This window comes from Mobula birostris, chromosome 22, assembly GCF_030028105.1.
Source record: "Mobula birostris isolate sMobBir1 chromosome 22, sMobBir1.hap1, whole genome shotgun sequence".
NCBI classification, from domain to species: Eukaryota; Metazoa; Chordata; class Chondrichthyes; order Myliobatiformes; family Myliobatidae; genus Mobula; species Mobula birostris.
This window is the reverse complement of record NC_092391.1, coordinates 7,041,070-7,060,541: the sequence shown is the minus strand read 5'-3', so window position 1 is coordinate 7,060,541 and position 19,472 is coordinate 7,041,070. Positions and strand designations below refer to the sequence as shown.

The following is a 19,472-nucleotide window of genomic DNA, read 5'->3' as shown; positions in this document are numbered from 1 at the left end:
ACATTCTGGCTTGTCTCTCAACCTGAGCATGAGTTAATTGGTTACTGTATAATGTCTTTAGTATCGATAGGGTGGTAGAAGGATCAGGATGAAGTTGATCGGGATTTGAAAGAAAGTAAGTTACCAAAAACTGGGGGAGTGGGATTGCTATGGGAGCTGGGGCAGATTCTTGATGGGACAAATGCCTTGTCGAAAGGAAAGCTGAAAATATGATGACCATAGTTGCATTGCTAATTGTTTTCTGATGTTTTAAAGTTTAAAGATAAAGATTAGCTTTATTTGTCACATGTACATCAAAACATACAGTGAAATCTCTTGTTTTGAGTCAGCAACCAATACAGTCTGAGGGTGTCACAGTGGTGTAGCGGTTAGTGGTGAGCCTCAGGGATCAGTTCTGGGACCCTTACTCTTCGTGATTTTTATAAGTGACCTGGATGAGGAAGTGGAGGGATGGGTTAGTAAGTTTGCAGATGACACAAAGGTTGGGGGTGTTGTGGATTGTATGGAGGGCTGTTAGAGGTTACAGTGGGACATTGATAGGATGCAAAACTGGGCTGAGAAGTGGCAGATGGAGTTCAACCCAGATAAGTGTGAAGTGGTTCATTTTGGTAGGTCAAATATGATGGCAGAATATAGTATTAATGGTAAGACTCTTGGCAGTGTGGGAGGATCAGAGGCATCTTGGGGTCCGAGTCCATAGGACACTCAAAGCAGCTGCGCAGGTTGAACTCTGTGGTTAAGAAGGCGTACAGTGTATTGGCCTTCATCAATCGAATTGAATTTAGAAACCGAGAGGTAATGTTGCAGCTATATAAGACCCTGGTCAGACCCCACTTGGAGTACTGTGCTCAGTTTTGGTCACCTCACTACAGGAAGAATGTGGAAACCATAGAAAGGGTGCAGAGGAGATTTACAAGGATGTTGCCTGGATTGGGGAGCATGCCTTATGAAAACCGGTTGAGTGAACTCGGCCTTTTCTCCTTGGAGCGACGGAGGATGAGAGGTGACCTGATAGAGGTGTAGAAGATGATGAGAGGCATTGATCGTATGGATAGTCAGAGGCTTTTTCCCAGGGCTGAAATGGTTCCCACAAGAGGACGCAGGTTTAAGGTGCTGGGGAGTAGGTACAGAGGAGATGTCAGGGGTAAGTTTTTTTACTCAGAGAGTGGTGAGTGCGTGGAATGGGCTGCCGGCAACGGTGGTGGAGGCGGATACGATAGAGACTTTTGGATAGGTACATAGAGCTTGGAAAAATAGAGGGCGATGAATAAGCCTTGTAATTTCTACGGTAGGGACATGTTCGGCACAGCTTTGTGGGCCGAAGGGTTGTGCTGTAGGTTTTCTAGGTTTCTATTACAGCTCAGGGCGTCAGAGTCTGGGGTTGAATTCTGATATCATCTGTAAGGAGTCTGTACGTCCTCCACAAATAGAATGCGTGGGTTTTCCTCAGGTGTTCTGGTTTCCTCCCACGGTCCAAAAATGCACCGTTAGTTAACATAGGTTAATTGGTCATTGTAAAATGTCCTGTGATTAGGTTAGGGTTAAATCAGGGGTTGTCAGGGGTTGCTGGGCAGCACGACTTGAAGGGCCGGCAGGGCCTATTCTGCACTGTATTTCAAAATAAAATAAGATAAATTGTGGTGGGGTGTCGTCACACTTCCAGCACCAACATGGCATGCTACAACGCACTAACCCATACATCTGGACTGTGAGAGGAAACTGGAGCACCCGGAGGAAGACTCACACAGTCACAGGAGAACATACAAATTCCTTACAGACAGCAGTGGGAATTGAACCCGGGTCACTGGCGCTGTAAAGTGTTACACTACTGTGCTACTTTTTTACGAAACTGTTCACACAATATCAGTTTATATGTTTTTGCATTCACCCCTATATACTTATAAAGAAATGTATCAGGTCATGTTGGTTGTACCAAATTAATTAGGTTTGGATGAATCGTGCAGTGGTGAGAAGTTAGAGAGAAAGATGAAAGAAATTTAACCTATTTCTTACCGTGCGGTTGTAGGCCAAACTCAAGAACTAGTGTTCAGGGTCCCATCATTGTCAAGTCTGGGAATTCGAGGCCTAATTTTCAGTGTCCCATCATCGTCGAGTCAGGGAGTTTGAAACCTAGTATTTGGGTCAACAACAACTCATTGTTGTTGAGTCTGACATACATATCTCACACAGCATATAAACCAAAGTATTATACTATTAATACCTTAATAAAATATAATTCAAAATGCACGTAGTAAAGTGCAGCACAGGTAAGCAGTAACCAGCTTGCTGTCTTAATGATGAGACCTTGGTGATAGGCTATTCATTAGTCTCACAGTCTGAGGGAAGAAGTTGTTACCCATTCTGGCAGTCCTAGATGTGATCCTTCTGTATCTCCTTCCTGATAGCAGTGGGTCAAAGAGATTGTGGGATGGTGGTAGGGATCTTTAACAATGCTTTGAGTTCTTGTCTGCAATGCTTCTGGTAAATGTCACAGACAGTGGGGGAGGGAGACTCTGACGATCCTCTAGGTGGTTTTTGCTGCCCTTTCTACAACCTTGCCGTCCGATGCCTTGTACCTTCAGTACCACACAGTAATGCAGCCAGACAGGACAGTCTTGATGGTGCTCTGTAGAAAGTTGTTAGAATAGGGCTTCTGTACCACACAGTAATACAGCCAGACAGGACAGTCTTGATGGTTCTCTGTAGAAAAGTTGTTAGAATGGGGACAGGAGAGCCTTGCACATTTCAATCTCCTCAGAATGTGTAGATGCTGCTGTGCCTTCTTTACTAGTGAGGAGGTGTTGTTGGTTCAGGTTAGATCTGCAGTTTCAATGTGTCGTGGAAGTGTAATGTTGGAATATTTGGCTCATGAAGGGGTTGAATCCACACTTCTTTGACCTGGGCAACTGTATGATCAGGTGCACTAAGCTGCAAACTCTCTGACTCCTCCAGTGGATATGTACCTAGAGAATGAGGCTGCTTCAACACACACTTTAAATCTCCAATGGGTAGTCATTGCTTATTATGTACCCTTTTGGTTCCCGACAGCTTTAAGCAATATATTTTGTTACAGAAAATTGCTTTACTCTAATCGTTCTGAATTTAGTGATATTTTATCCCAAGGTTCACTGTCAGATTGAATATCAGCACACTGATCAATTTATTTTCTGTAAATTTACTGCTTCTAGGCTTTGTATTTGATCTATAATCAGACTGCTTAAATGTTGCTGATGAGAAAGTCAGTATTTTTTTTCTCCCTACACTATAACTGTCAGGTTGTATTACACCATTACATATTCACTAGAATTGATAAAATCAGCAGGACATCTCGTTCAAAAGCCTTTAATCGCTACCTCTTTTCAATTCAAATCCATTGTGGAGGTCGACCAGTGTTCACAAATCACTTTAAATGGGAAGTTCTGTTCCTTGTGCAGGCCGCGTAAATGAGAAGTAGTATGCAGAGTTACTTAAAACAGTAATAAATGCCAAAAAGTTATTTTAATTGGATTGAAAAATAGGCATGAAATGCATTTTTCAGCAGAAATAGAAGTTCTGAACCAGTTAGTAACTATATAGCAGATGGGATGATGTGTTTTAAAGCCCCATGCTTTGCGTGGTGTGGCACAAATTGTTAACATTTCTCATTTTCAAAATGATGCTGAATTGCGTTTAATGCGCAATACCGAAATGGTTATTTATTTTCTGTTTGGGATAGGAGGAAGCATTGGGGAGGGGGTGGAGATTTCTTCACATACTGCTCTGGACCCATTTTGTTGGTATTCATTGACCTGTTAGAGCAGAGGTCTGCCTTTTTGATTAATTACTTATTTATTGATATACAACACGTAAAAGGCCCTTTCGGCCCTTCAAGCCGTGCCGCCCAGGAATCCTCGATTTAAGCCCAGCCTAATCACTGGACAATTTACAATGACCAATTAACCACTGTGGGAGGAAACCAGAGCACATGGGGAAAACTGATGCATTCCTTGGGGAGGACATACAGACACTCCTCACAGAGGACGTCAGAAATGAACTCTGAACTCTAGTTCACGCCTGCACCTGGACCATATCCCTCTGACTCTTCCTGTTCATGTACGTGTCCAAACTTCTCCTAAGTGTTAGACCCTAAGACATAGGAACAGAATTAGGCTATTTGGCCCATTGAGTCTGTTCTGCCTATCCATCATGGCTGATTTGTTATCATTTTCAACCCCATTTTCCTGCCGTCTCCCCATAACCTTGGCACTGTGACTAATCAAGAGTTATCATCTTTTGCTTTAAGTATACCCAGTGACTTGGTCGCAACTGCTGTCTGTGGTAATGAATTTCACAGATTCACCACCCTATGGCTAAAGAAATTCCTCCTCATCTAAATGGACATCCCTGTATTCTGAGGCTGTACCCTCTGGTCCTAGATGCACCCATTATAGAAAACATCTTCTCCACATCTACTCTAGCTAGGCCTTTCAATATTTGATAGGTTTCAATGAGATATCCCCTCATTCTTCTCAGTTGTTACAGTCGAACCTGCATCTACCACTAATGCTGGCAGCTCGTTCCATGGTCACACTATCCCTTGTGAAGAATGTCCCCCGCAGATTCCCCTTGAACATTTCACCCTTAACCTATGACCTCTAATATCAGCCAACCTGAGGGCAAAAAGCAGTATGCATTTTCCCTATCTATACTCCTGATAATTGTGTGAAGCTCTATCAAATCTCACGTCATTCTCCTGCACTCCAGGAATAAAGTCCTAATCTATTCAACCTTTCCCTATAACCCGGGTCCTTAAGTCCCAGCAACATCCTTGTAAATTTTCTCTGTTCTCTTTCAAGCTTATTGATTTCTTTCCTGTAGGTAGGTGACCAGAGCTGCACACAATATTCCAAATTAGGCGTCACCAGTGTCTTGTACAACTTCAACATAACGTCCCAGTGTTCTAATTTTTGAAGGCTTTCTTTACGACCCTACCTGCGTGTTATGCCACTTTCAAGACATTATAGGTCTTTATTCCCAGTTGAGTCTGGCTTCAGCAATACTCAAGACTTGACACCATACAGGACATAACAGCCCGATTGATTGGCACGCAGTCCATAACCATTCACTCACTCCGTTGACTCGCAGCAGCAGTGCGTTCCATCTACAGGAAGCACTACGACAGCTCACCAGTACTCCTCAGACCTCCCCTTCCAAACCAACCTTCTACCAGCTAGGAGAGTGAGGGCAGCAAAAACACAGAGAATACCTCCTCCTGGAAGTTGCCCACAGACAAGATAGACAAAGAATTGGATGTTGTTTTCTTGGGTTTTCAGAAGCCCTTTGACAAAGTGTCACACATGAAGTTGCTAAACAAGATAAGTGCCCACGGTATTACAGGAAAGATACTAGCATGGATAGATGATTGGCTAACTGGCAGGAGGCAAAAAGTGGGAATAAGGGGGGGGGGCCTCTTCTGGTTGGCTGCCGGTGACTAGTGATGTTCTGCTGGGGTTCAGTGTTGGGACCGCTTCTTTTTGTGTTATATGTCAATAATTTGCATGATAGAATTGATGGTTTTGTGCCCAAGTTTGAGAACAACACGAAAACTGAGCCACTAAAAATACAGGTGGAGGGGCAGGTAGAGTTGAGGAAGTAAGGAGTCTCCACGAGGACTTAGACAGGTTAAGAGAATGGGCAAAGAAGTGGCAGAGGGAAAATATTGCAGCTGAACATTGTATTTTGCCACAGCAAAGAGCACTGACATCCTGCTAATATCACTCCAGTAAATAAATTGCCTGGTTGTTGATCTTGTGCTGTCACTGTGACCATTCTGCTGTGGACAAAGTGTCTGTCATGCCTGCCACTTCAGCAGAGTGTAAAACCAATGTGGTATACAATGCACAAAGCCTCTGGTAGGACATTCTGATGTATTTAAGGAGGATTATTGAGGTAATATAAAAAGAATGCAGGAAAAGGTAACTGGTTGTTCTTTAAAAGATGGTAGAAATAACTGAGGAGACTGCCATACAGACTGAGGAGTGTGCGGAAGGACTTGGACAGATTAGGAGAATGGGCAAAGAAGTGGCAGATGGAGTATAGTCTAGGTCATGCACTTCGGTAGAAGGAATAAGGTGTAAGCTATTTTCTAAACAAGTAGAAAATTTAGAAGTCAGAGGTACGAAAGAACTTGGGAGTCCTACTGCAGGATTCTCTGAATACATCCCTGAGATTTGTTTTCTTGCGGCCATGCACAGTAGATCTGAGAAATACAATAGGATCAATGAAAGGCTGTTGAGTGCTGTCTTTCATTGCTTCTATTGGATATATTGTGCATGCCCGCAAGAAAATGAATCTCAGGGTTGTATATGGTGACATATATGTACTTTGATAATAAGACCATAAGATATATAGGATCAAAATTAGGCCATTTGGTCCATCGAGTCTACTCTGCTATTTCATCACAGCTGATTCATTTCTTTCTCAGCCCCAATCTCCTGCATTCTCCCCGTATCCCTTCATGTCTTGACTATTCAAGAATTTATCAACCTCTGCCGTAAGTATACCCATTGACCTGGCCTCCACAGCCGCCTGTGGCAACAAATTCCACAGATTCACCGTCCTCTGGCTAAAGAAATTCCTCCTCATCTCCGTTATAAATGCACATCCCTCTATTCTGAGGCTGCGTCCCCTGATCGTAGACTCCCCCAACATAGGAAACTTACTCTCCACGTCCACTGTATCGAGGCCTTCTAACATTCGATAGATTTCAGTGAGATTCCCTCCCATTCTTATGTATTCCAGTGAGTACAGGCCCAGAGCCATCAAACGCTCGTCATAATGACAAGCCTTTCAATCCTGGAATCATTTTGGTTGAACCCTCTCTGTTGTCAGCGCATCCTTTCTTGGGTAAGAGGCCCAATGCAAAAAAGGGCAAAATTGTACCGGTGCAAACAACACATTTCATTATATGTTTCAATGTACAAGTAACAAATAAAGCTGATCTTTTCTTTTTTTTTGAGGTAGAGATTGAAACTCTCTGTCAAAGCAGAGTAGACTCTGTCATCAATCAATGTTTGCACCTGACTGGTGCCAGTCCACCAAAAATGCTGGATCATAAAAACTACCCCCCTCCCCTGCCCGCCCTCCACTTCCGTTCATTCTTCCTCTAAACAGGAGAACTGTTTATTTTAAGTATGACGGGGGCAATTGTGGAAAATGGAAGTTTGAGAGTTCTGAGAACAGTAACCTAAGTTAAATTTACTTTGAACTTTGACTCACAAGTTTAGTCAGCGTAAGGAAGGCAAATGCAATGTTAACATTCATTTTGTGAGGAAATATTATAAGCAGACTTGGACCCCTAAGAAAAGGTGTGCTGGCATTGGAGTGGGTCCAGAGGAGGTTCACGAGAATGATTCCAGAACAATAAAGTTAATGTATGAGGAGTGTTTGATGGCTCTGGGGACTGTACTTGCCAAAGTTTAGAAGAAAGGGGGGTGGGGGAGTCTAGGACCAGAGGGCACAGCCTCAGAACAGAAGATCATCCCTTTACAACAGACATGAGGAATTTCTTTAGCCAGAGAGTGGTGAACCTGTGGAATTCATTGCAACAATTGAATGTGCAGGCCAAGTCATTGGGTATATTTAACGCAGAGGTTGATAGTTTCTTCATTAGTAAGGGTATATCAAAAGTTACGGGGAGCAGGCAGGAGAATAGGTTGAGGGGGATAGTAAATCACTCATGATGGAATGGCAGAACAGACTCAATAGTCCGAATGGCCTAATTCTGCTCCTTTGTCTTATGGTCTTATTATGGATGACCTGATTTATGGCATTCAGACTTTAAGCAAATTGCCTCATATATTTTTAAAGAATTTTTCAAGATAGTGTTAATAATGAAATGTTTCATATTCATTAGTGACTTGCTGCAGTATATATTCCAGTTGGTTAATTATTGATAGGGTTAGGGTGAATATTTGATGAAATGAAAGAATTACAATGTGTATGTAGAGTGATATGATTTGGATAGCTGTAGAAAACAGATGTTTCTCATTTATGGAGAAATCAGCTTATGGACAGTTCTTGAGAATGGAAGCCTATGTAATGCTGGGATTGCTTATACCTCAGTTTGAATTCCTTTCAGACATCCCTTATCCAGAAAACCCAGCTCCTTGAAAACCAAATGTCCAGACTTGATGATATCGTAAGTCTCCTACATTCTCACTGATACTATATAACCGTTCTGTGGTATGATAGCCGAAACTATGCCCTAACGAGTTTATTGTTTAGTTTCAGCATGACATCATTGCTGTTATATTTCTGTGCCTTAGACAATAGCCACGAGGTAATGTTGCAACTCTATAAAACCCTGGTTAGACCACACTTGGAATATTGTGATCAGGATGTGGAAGCTTTACAGAGGCTGCAAAGACAATTTACCAGGATGCTGCAGATGCAGGTTGAGTAAGCTAGGGTTTTTCTCTTTGGAGTGAAGGAGAATGAGAGGTTTACAAGATGATAAGAGGCATAGATTGGCAGTGCCTTTTTCTCCAGGGTAGAAATGACTAATACCAGGGAACATAATTTTACAGTGATTGGAGAAAAGTATAGGGGGGATGTCAGAGGTAATAATAATAGCACCCGTTAGTCTCGTGAGACCGTGGATTTGCGCCTTGGAAGGTTTCCAGGGCACAGGCCTGGGCGAGGTTGTATGGAAGACCAGCAGTTGCCCATGCTGCAAGTCTCCCCTCTCCATGCCACCGATGTTGTCCAAGGGAAGGGCATTAGGACCCATACAGCTTGGCACCGGTGTTGTCGCAGAGCAATGTGTGCTTAAGTGCCTTGCTCAAGGACACAACACGCTGCCTCAGCCAAGGCTCGTACTAGCAACCTTCGGATCACTAGACGAACGCCTTAACCACTTGGCCACGTGCCAACACGATGTCAGAGTTAAGTTTATACATAAAATGGTGAGTACATGGAATGTTCTGCTGGGGTGGTGATAGAGTCAGATACATTAGGGACATTTAAGAAACTCAGATAATAGAAAAATGGAGGGATATAAACAATAGGCACAACATCATGGGCCAAAGAGCCTGTACTGCTCTGTTCATTGTCATCTGACTGTACAGAAATACAACTAAACAAAACAATGTTTCTCCAGACCACGGTGCACCCACAAAACATATCAATGTTTAATATTCTGTAACAAGGGCAGGTGTACATGGTTTCCCAACCAAGTTGTCTACTTGTCTCTTTTTTCTTAGGCTTCTACATTAAAGTCTAAATCACTGGTGTTTGTGCTATGATAAGAGTAAGACTAAGCAGAGGTTCTAGCAGAATTGTGCTTTGCAGCTACTACTACAACACCTGTCAGCCATTAGCCTTTGTTTCCTGGCACTGAGCCAGTTTGGATCCAAGTTGTATTTTCTCCTGGATTCCACAGGCCCCTGCTTTTCTGTTCATTTTATTTTTGTTAAAAGCCTCAAAAACCACATTTGCGTCAAACTTTACTTATCCCCTCCAAAAAGATGAAACAATTCAGTTGACTTTAATTGAAATTTTTTTTTACTGCATTAAACCGAATTTCAGTGAATGATGCATGTTTGTGGCTCATTGGGTTGCCTTATAAGGAGATGAATTATTTTACAATATAACCTGAAATTTCAGCGATAAAAATGGTGCATTTGTCCTTGGGATGTTTCAAAGCTCTTCACAGCCTGTGAATTAATTTCGTAGTGTACTTACTGTTACATCTAGCCCCCAATTGCATGTTTGTAAAAACTGCAAATGAGATGAGTGATTAGAGAGAGTATTTGGGGAAGGCCTTTGAAGGAGTTTTGTTATGCTTCAAAAAAGACTTCAGGTTCAGATTCAGATTTATTTATCACATGTACATGGAAACATACAGTGAAATACGTTGTTTGTGCTAACAGCCAACACAACCTGAGGATGTGCTGCGAGCAGCCTGCAAGTATCACCATAAATTCTGGCACTAACAGAGCATGCCTACCATACTCAGCAGAACAACACCTCCAGTCTCCGGTCATCAGCCATTGGGCTTCTACTTCTGGACTTCCATTTGATCTTCGGGCTTCAGTCTTCAATATCGACACTTGGACTAGCAGATGCTGGCGGCCCCTGGAATTAGCCATAAATTTTAATTCGTGCTTCTAGCATTGGTGGTGTTTTGCTTCTTAGCGTGTGCCTTACAGACCCAGGATTTTTAAAAAATTTTTCTCCTCCTGTTTTCGTACATCACCTTCTATTTATATTTGCAGACAGATTGTGATTAACAAGTCTTCACCAACCTCCCTCTGCTAGCACCGTCACTATTTGTGTCATTCAGTCTCTCTCAGCCTGTTCAGTCCTGCCCGCCTCATTATGGGAAGGATGTGGAAGCTTTAGAGAGGGTGCAGGGCATATTTACCAGGATGCTGCCTGGATTAGAGAGCATGTCTTATGAGGAGGTTGAACGAGCTAGGGCTTTTCTCTTTGGAGTGAAAGAGGGTGAGAGGTGACTTGATAGAGGTGTACAAGATGATAGGAGGCATAAATAGAGCGGACAGTCAGAGACTTTTTTCCAAGGCAGAAATACAAGGGGGCATAACTTTAAGGTGTTTGGAGGAAAGTATGGGAGGAATGACAGGTAGGCTTTTTACACAGATAGTGGTGGATGTGTGGAACGCTTTGCTAAGGGATGGAGGTAGAGGCAGATAAATTAAAGACATTTAAGAGACTCTTAGATAGGCACATGGTTGAAAGAAAAATGAAGGGCTCTGTGGGAGGAAGGGGTAGAATGATCTTGGAGTAGTTTCTAGGATCGGCACAACATCGTGGGCAGAAGGGCCTATTCTGTGTTGTTTACTGTTCAACGTTCTGTCTGTGGTAATGTAGCAGTTAGTGTAACGATATTACAGCACCAGTGATCCAGGTTCAATTCCCACCACTGTTTGTAAGGAGTTTGTACATACTCCTAATGACTAGGTTTCCTCTGAGTACTCTGGTTTTCTCTTAGGTTCCAAAGACATGCGGATTCATAGGTCATTTAGTCACAAGGGGGCAAACTCATTAGGGCAGAAGGGCCTGTTACTGTGCTATATCTCTAAATAAAATAAAAATAAATATTCTCACTGCTTCTGGCTTCTTCCCCCTTCCTTTCTAGTCTTGATAAAGGGTGTCAGTCCAAAACTCACCTCTTTATTCCTCTCCATATATGCTATCTGTCTTGCTGTGTTCCTCCAGCATTTTGTGTGTGTTATTCTAAATAACCCCACTGTTCCCTCCAGCTCTTCCCCCTCTCTGCAACTTAATATCATAAGCAAGTTATAAATGTTCCCAGTTCTTTTGTTTCTCACCTCAATTTTGACTTTCTCCCTCCACAGATACTGTTGACTTGCTGAGTATCTACAGCAATTTTAGATTTGAATATTATTTGCTTGCATTTTTCATTAATTCTTTCTTTAATTACTTGTAATTGGATTAAATTCATATAGCTGATTGCTATATGTTATTTAACACTTTGATATTTTTCCTCAAAACAAAGTCTTTCCAATGCACTGCTTTCTTTGCTCATCCTACGTGTTCCCAGCCTCTTGCAGTATTACACTTATTTTCAAACCGTATCGAGCACAGAACTTTTCCTAGGTGTCCTGTAACTGGCTAGACGACAAATGTCAAAGGACCATGATTAATTTGATGCGTAGGTCATTTTCCTAACTTAATTGAAAACAAAATGTACAAGGGGTGATTGATAAGTTTGTGGCCTAAGGTAGAAGGAGTCAATTTTAGAAAACCTAGCACATTATATTTTTCAACATAGTCCCCTCCTACAGGTACACACGTAGTCCAGTGGTCGTGGAGCATACAGATTCCTTCTTTGTAGAAGTGGTCCACAGCAGGGGTGATTGATAAGTTCGTGGCCTAAGGTAGAAGAAGATGAGTTATTAACTTCAAACTTTCTGCATTACCACTCAAAGAGTTGAACTGCATGTGTATGTAACGAGAGCATCTTGGACCTCCAGGTGGCCCACAGCAAGGGTGATTGATAAGTTCGTCACCTAAGGTAGAAGATGTGTTATACAGCTCTCTTTACATGCACGTGCAGTTCAACTCTGAGTGAAAATGCAGAAGGTTTGAAGTTTCTCCTTATCTCCTTCTACCTTAGGCCACAAACTTATCAATCACCCTCTGCTGTGGACCACTTCTGGAGGTCCAAGACACCGACTTCTACAAAGAAGGGATCCATGTGCTCCACGACCGCTGGACTAAGTGTGTAACTGTAGGAAAAATAAATGTGCTAGGTTTTCTAAAATTGACTCCTTCTACCTTAGGCCACAAACTTATCAATCACCCTTCGTGGGTAACCACATGAATTTGTGGTTGCTTTATGAGATTAGAGGAGAAAGATTAGTTTTATTTATCACGTCAATTGAAACAGAGTGAAATGTGTCAATTTTGCATCAACAGCTAACACACTCCAAGGATGTGCTGGGGGCATCCTGCAAGTATCGCTATGCTTCCGACAACATTATACCATGCCCACAACTTACTAACTCTAACTCACATATCTTCTTTTGGGATGTGGGAGGAAACGGAGTACCCGTAGGAAATGTGCAGTTATGGGAGAATGATGTTCAGAGCGGCGGCAATCAGTCCCTGATTGGTAATCGCAGGCACTGTAAAGCGATTGTGCTAACTTCTACACTGCCATGCTGTTGTCAGTTTATATCACATTTAGCAATCAGCTGATAAGGTTTAGAAATATACACTGTATGTCAAAATCGGGTTTATTGTCACTGACACGTGAAATTTGTTGTTTTGTGGCAGCAGACAAGTACTATACATAAAATATACTATCATTTACAATTAAAAATACAGTGGATTCCATTTAATTGGGCCATCAGTTAATCGGGGCAGCCACTTATTTGGGACAACACTTAAAGAACAAAAACTAATCAAGAAAATAGCCGAGGTTCTATTTTTAAAATTTTGTCCTCTATACTGCTTAATTGGGACAGGAGACTGTTGCCGAAGTTTCTAAGTAGTGTCAGTCATGTGCCTTAATGTGGCTGTTAGACAGTACACCATGCTAAGAGTGAACAGTTTTTAAATAGCATCAGTTGCATATGCGTGTATTTAAAAAGCAGTGATTTTTGTCACTCATATTTGTCAGAATTGTTTTGCTCACAGCAGTTTCAAGCATTCAGGCTTAGAGATGCCGGGAACAATGAGGAACTTAAAGATATCAACAATCGTCTTGAATGTTCCAGTGAAAATTATGATTTGAAGGATATAGTTGTCAAAGGCATTGTATGAAAGCGGTCCATGATATGCACTAGGCATCTGCACTGATTTTGTTCATTTACAGTCAATCAGAAGAATACAGCAATGTACACTGAACGAATTCCTCTGTCGATGACTATTAGGAACTAATACACAGTTTTATAGTACTCTAGTGGTATTGATAGTGTTCTAATTTGTTCTGTATTTCATTTAAATACATAAACTGTAACTCAGTTAAACAGTAGTATAGCTTTTTTATACCTTTAACTGTTTCCATGAAACTGGCTAATTGGGGCATCCAGGTCCTTCTGATGAGTCCCAGTTAACTGGAGTCCACTGTATTTGTTCTTAAAAAATTAATTAAGTAGTACAATTACTTGTTGCAAGTAGTGCAATTATGCAATTAACTACACATAACTATAATTATGTGTCTGACTGTTTTTATATTTATGTTGAGTTTTGGAAGTTCCTGATGTTAGTTAATGCTTTTAATATATACATAGGTTCTGGATCTTTGGCAGCAATGGCGGTGTTTGAAGATCGATACAAGCCAGATATGGAGGTAAGAGAATGTAGATAACAGCTAGTGGACTGGTCTTATTTATATTTGATATAAAAGGGAATAATCTTAATGTCCTACAGGTCCATTTCCCAAAGCATTCAAATCATATTGCTTGAAAATGAACCTTTAAACTTTAGTAATAAGAGGAATGTTCTGTTTTTACTATATAGTGACCTTTGGGTTATTTAGGTGTTCTATGGTAAGAAGCTCTCCAAAATTTATATGGTGAATGTTGAAAACTGAATATTTTGAAAAATATATCTTTAAAAATTCTTTTTAAAGATCTTGGAAAGATGTTACAATTATCATTCCTTTACAGGGCAATAAGCAAGAGCTGATGTAATGAAGAATGTGGGAGCTGTTATTTTGAAATTGAGAGGGTAGCACATTTCTGGAGGCTGCAAGATATTGTTGTGATTCCTTTAATGATGTTCAAAAGATCTTGTTCATTGGGGGAGATGCTGTAGAAACAAAACATCTCTGTGTCTTTAGAGCTTTGCCAGACGTGGATGTGGATGCAGTAGTATTTAAATTAAATTCGGGCTCCAAAGCAGGAGGAGATCAATATAAAATCAGTGAATATTGTGACCCTGGAGGCAACGTTCTTCTCTACAAAGAAGTAAATGTATGAAATTGCTCCATTAATGTTGAGCTTTGGAGAAGTTCTTTGATGATGTAGAAATACAGTGCAAGGGATTTGCACATGTTTCTGTTATCCTGGACAGAGAATGCTTACAGCAGGTCTGTACTAAAGCAGAAATCCTATGGCATCTCCAAGTTTGTTGATATCATAGGAAAAGGAATATTCTGAAGGAGCTCTCTTTTGAAGGACAAATCTTGTTCGAGCATAAAAATAATCTAGGAAGAGGGCAGAAACATTTCCTTCCAAGGGTTAATTGGATTATAAAATTGGGTGTTATGGAAGAGTTTATGACAGTTCTTATTTTGAGGTTGCATTTTAACAAACATGGGCCCACCTAGTCCATGCTGAGCAGTGATCAGTATATCTCTTTGCATCTCTCCCTCCATGGGATGAAGACCAGTACACTATTGTCCTTGGAGACACGAGAGACTGCAGATACTGGAATCTGGATCAAACAAACAAACTGTCGGAGAGACTCTGCAGGTTGAGCAGTATCTCGGGGGAGGGGGATGTCGGGGTGTAGAGAAACTGTCAATATTTCAGTGCAAAAACCCTGCATCAGGGTTGATTGGCCTTGGTTGTTTGGTTGTGAAAAGCACTAAACGCAACCTTATGTGTAAATTTAGATGACCATAAGCTTTGTGAAACACTTTCTGATCGTGACAGAGCTGTCTGAAATGCGGAGTTGTTGGGTTGTTTGTTGCAAATTATAACCCAGAGAATTGATCTGGAACTTGTAAGTGGGAGAGGGAAGTAAGAATCATTCCTTAATTGATCCCACAGGAGAGTAAAGTGGGTATACTTATTGTGAAATATACATATATCTTGTTAGGGCCATTTGGTTAAATGGCTTTTTCTAGCTGGTTGTTCTTGTAAAGTTTAAATGGTTAACTTGAGAATACTGGTGTTTTCATACTTCTTGCTGAAACATTTTAATATAAACCTTTATGTCACTGCATCATGCATTATGTATAAATACATCAAGGTGAATGTCTTGAACGAAATTTTTTTGTGCATTGCATGTTTTGGTTCCATTTTCAACTTTAGTTATCAGTTTTGGCAGATTTATATATTTTCCATTTTAGTTCTTGAGCTATGGTAATTCAAGAATGTAGTCGCCACTTTTCCTCAGCATCGTAGAAGCAAAATATAACACTTAATATGCATTCTGGGAAGTAAAATTGCTTTCAAGTTGAGTTGTATTAATCTGTAAAAATAATTGTAGTCTTTGACTTTCTTTGTACCTGACACGTCAGAATTGCACTCTTATAGTTGCAAAAAAGAGTTTGTGAATCCTTTGCAATTACCTAGTTTCCTGCATTAATTACTCATAAAATGTGGTCTGATCTTCATTTAAGTCACAATAATAGACGAGCATAATCTGCCTAAACTAGTAACACACAAACATTTGTACTTTTCATATCTTTATTGAACACATTGTTTAATCACTCACAACCTGGGCTGGAAAAAGGTATGTGAACCCTTATATTTAATAACTAGCAGCAATAACCTCCACGAAAAGTTTCCTGTAGCTGTTGATCAGACTTGCACAACGGTGAGGAGGAATTTTAGATGATTGCTCCATACAAAACTGTTTCAGTTCATCAATATTTCTGGGACACCTTGCATGCACAGCCCTCTTCAGGTCATGCCACAGCATCTCAACTGGGTTAAGGTCTGGACTCTGACTTGGACATACCAGGATATGAATTTCCTTCTTTTTAAACCGTTCTATGTTTCGGATCCATTGTTTTGTTGCATTATCCAACTTCTGTTAAGCTTTAGGTGACGGACCACTACCCTGACATTCTCCTTTAAAATGTCTTGATACAATTTTGAATTCATTGTTCCTTCAACAATTGCAAGCTGTTCAGGCCCTGAGGCAGCAAAGCAGCCCAAACCGTGACGTTCCTTCCACCATGCTTCATGGCTGGGATGAGGTTTTGGTATTGGTGTCAAGTGCCCTTTTTCCTCCAAACATAGCAGTTTCTGCCAAAAAGTTCAATTTTTGTCTCATCTGCCCACAAACATCGTCCCAGAAATGTTGTGGAACTTGAGAGGTGCAACAGTGCTTTTTTTTGGAGAGCAGTAGTTTCCTCCATGGCGTCCTTCCATGAACACCATTCTTGTTCATTGTTTTTCTTTACAAAGATAAGTGAATAGAGACTTTAGCAAGTTCTAGAGATTTCTGCAGATCTTTTGCTGTTACCCTTGCGTTTGTTTTCACCCTCTTTAGCATTGCGCGTCGTGCTCTTGGTATGATCTTTGCAGGATGCCGACTGCTAGAGAAGGTAGCAACAGTACTGAATTTCCTCCATTTGTAGACAATTTCCCTGACTGTGGACTGATGAACACTCAGAAATGCTTTTGTAGCATTTTCCAGCTTCATGCATCTCTACAATTCTTCTAATGTCCTCTGAAAGTTGGTTTGATCGAGGCATGGTGCACATAAACAGATCTTTCTTGAGAAGAGCGGGCTTTGTCAGCAGCCGCCTTCTTCTTCCTCTTCTATTTCCAGCTGTTTAGACGCATCTAGGCATATTACAGCCCTCCGCAGGATGTATAATTAATTATAGAACTTCAAGGAACTCAAGTTCTCGAATACAACCTAGTCTCACGTATAAACTGAATGATAGACTCTTCAATCAGATGTTGATTCTCTTGATGGCCAAACAAAGATTGAATAGAAAACCAAAATAAATATAAGCCAGATAGCCTCTCGAACAACATGCTTCTTTCAAATTTGTATCGATTACAGCTCAGCAAAACATGCTGGACTGTCTCTGGACTACCACAGTCACATAATCCAGTAGGATGTTTTCCTATTATAGTTTAGCCCACAATGTCCCAACCTAAGTCTTATAAATTTCACCATATCTCTACGACTTAAAAGGAAACAGTCTGAGACCTTTTCAACTCGTGGGTGACTAGAAAAATAATGCCTGCCCCTTAATTCATTTTTCCAATCCTCCTGCCATTTCTTCGCTATACCTTTCTTTAATCCTACTTGTCAATTCTGCTCTGCCTAGGGGAACTCTAATTTCTGCTTGCTGCTCTGTAAGGAAGACTTTGCAATGCCATCCACAATTTCATTTCCCTCCACCCCCAGCATGCTCAGGTATCCATGAAAATCTAACTGCACAACCCATCTTCCCTACTCTAAACAACACTAAATCTCAATAAATATGTCAGGACGAGCTTTTGATTTACTCCCTCTTGTAGACTCTAAGGCAGTAGTAGAATCCGAACAGATGATAACCCTACGTGGTCTGACAGGAGCCTGACTTTGTGTGTCTGTTTTATAGGGCAGGGCACCTCTACACCCCACACCTCCAGTCTCACCTCATTGATTGGAGCATCTGACTCCAAATAGCATTTGTAGAAGGCTTCACCCTAGAGGCTCACATACTTTTTTTGAACCTAGACTGTGATTGTTTAAATGGAGTACTCAGTATTGACAAGAGGTACAGTTGTTTGTGTGTTATTAGTATAGGCAGATTGTGTTTGTCTATTATTGTGACTTAGATGAAGATCAGACCACATTTTATGAGTAATTAATGCAGAAAACCAGGTAATTGCAAAGGGTTCACAAATTTTTTGCAACTGTAGATAGGCACTTGGGTGAAATTAAAGTGGAGGGCTATGTGGGAGGGAATGGTTAGATTGATCTTGGAATAGGTTAAAAGGTCAGCACAAACTTTTGGGCCTCCTTGGCAGCGTAGCAGTAAGCACAACACTAGTATAGTTCAGGATGTCAGAGTCGGAGTTCAATCCTGGTGTCCCCTGTACGTCCACCCCGTGGAATTTGTGGGTTTTCTCTGGGTCCTCCAGTTTCCTCCCACAGTCCAATACGCACCAGGTAGGTTAAATGGTCATTGTACATTGTCCCGTGATTAGGTTAGGGTTAAAGCAGGGTTGTCGGGGGTTGCTGGGCAGTGACCTCAAAGGGCCGGCAGGGCTTATCCTGCTCTGTATCTCTAAACAAACAACATTGTGGGCCAAAGGGCCTGTACTGTGCTGTACTATGTTCTATTAAAATTACACTGAGACAGAACCCCATTGTCTAACTGCTCCAAAAAGGTTACAATATCTTGAGGAACTTGTATATTTACTTACATGTGTTATTAACCAAGTTTGCACCTTATGTATTCAGTGCCATGAGTGCTAGCATTTGTTTTATTTGCATTTCTGCAGTCTGTTGATGTGAGCTACAAAGGGTGATGTCACAAGTAAGTTTGTACCTGTGATTTGCTAATATTCATTCTTGAGCTGCACTGATATTTGCAGTGGAACTTGTCAGAAAAGTCAGGAGTGGTCTTCCTGGGAAATGTTATACATGTAGGCCATTCCGAGTTTGTTCCTGTTTTAGAGGCTAAGAATGAATTGTCGTGCTTGCTGAGGTTCCATGGTGAAGGTAGTGTTGAAAAAGAATTTATTCAATGTTTTTTGAAAAGGTTATGTACTCCTGGGCATTTTAAACAATTTTTTGAGCTGTTGATTTAAGTCTCCTCTTTTAATGTATTCAGGCAGCAGAATGTGCTGCCATCGGATTCAGTGTATGTGCAAGGTACTTGTGGAATGTAATTATTAGTATGTAGACAGTTTACTATGGTGAAAGCTGTGCTTCCAAATTCAAAGTCAGATGCTGATCCTGCTTTATTTATCGCATGTATGTTGAAACATAAAGTGAAATTTGTCACTTGTGTTAAGAACCAACATAACCAAGGATATGCTGGGGGCAGCCCACAAGTGTCATCGTACATCCTGGTGCCAACATAGCAAGTCGCACAATGCTCGGCAGAATAGCACACAAAACGAGCCCCGTTCCTCTCTCCCAGAAACGCACATACACAGTCCCCTAACCCCAATGCCACTTGGTGGTTAGGACATCAGTAAAGACGACCATCACCATTCTCACAAGCTTAGCCTTTCTTAAAACTATGTAGCACAAAATTATTTGAGCTTACATATATGTGTATTCACACTTTGTTAGATTGTGGTGATTTT

General features: G+C 41.1%; 1 protein-coding gene across 1 annotated transcript in view; it reads left to right on the top strand.

Moving 5' to 3' along the window:
• psmb7 (proteasome 20S subunit beta 7) overlaps positions 1–19,472 on the top strand; it is an 81,253-nt gene that overhangs the window by 39,465 nt on the left and 22,316 nt on the right. The window contains exon 6 of the mRNA XM_072239871.1: positions 13,764–13,822. Within this exon, the coding sequence (XP_072095972.1) occupies positions 13,764–13,822 (59 nt within the window). The remainder of the gene's footprint in view (positions 1–13,763; positions 13,823–19,472) is intronic.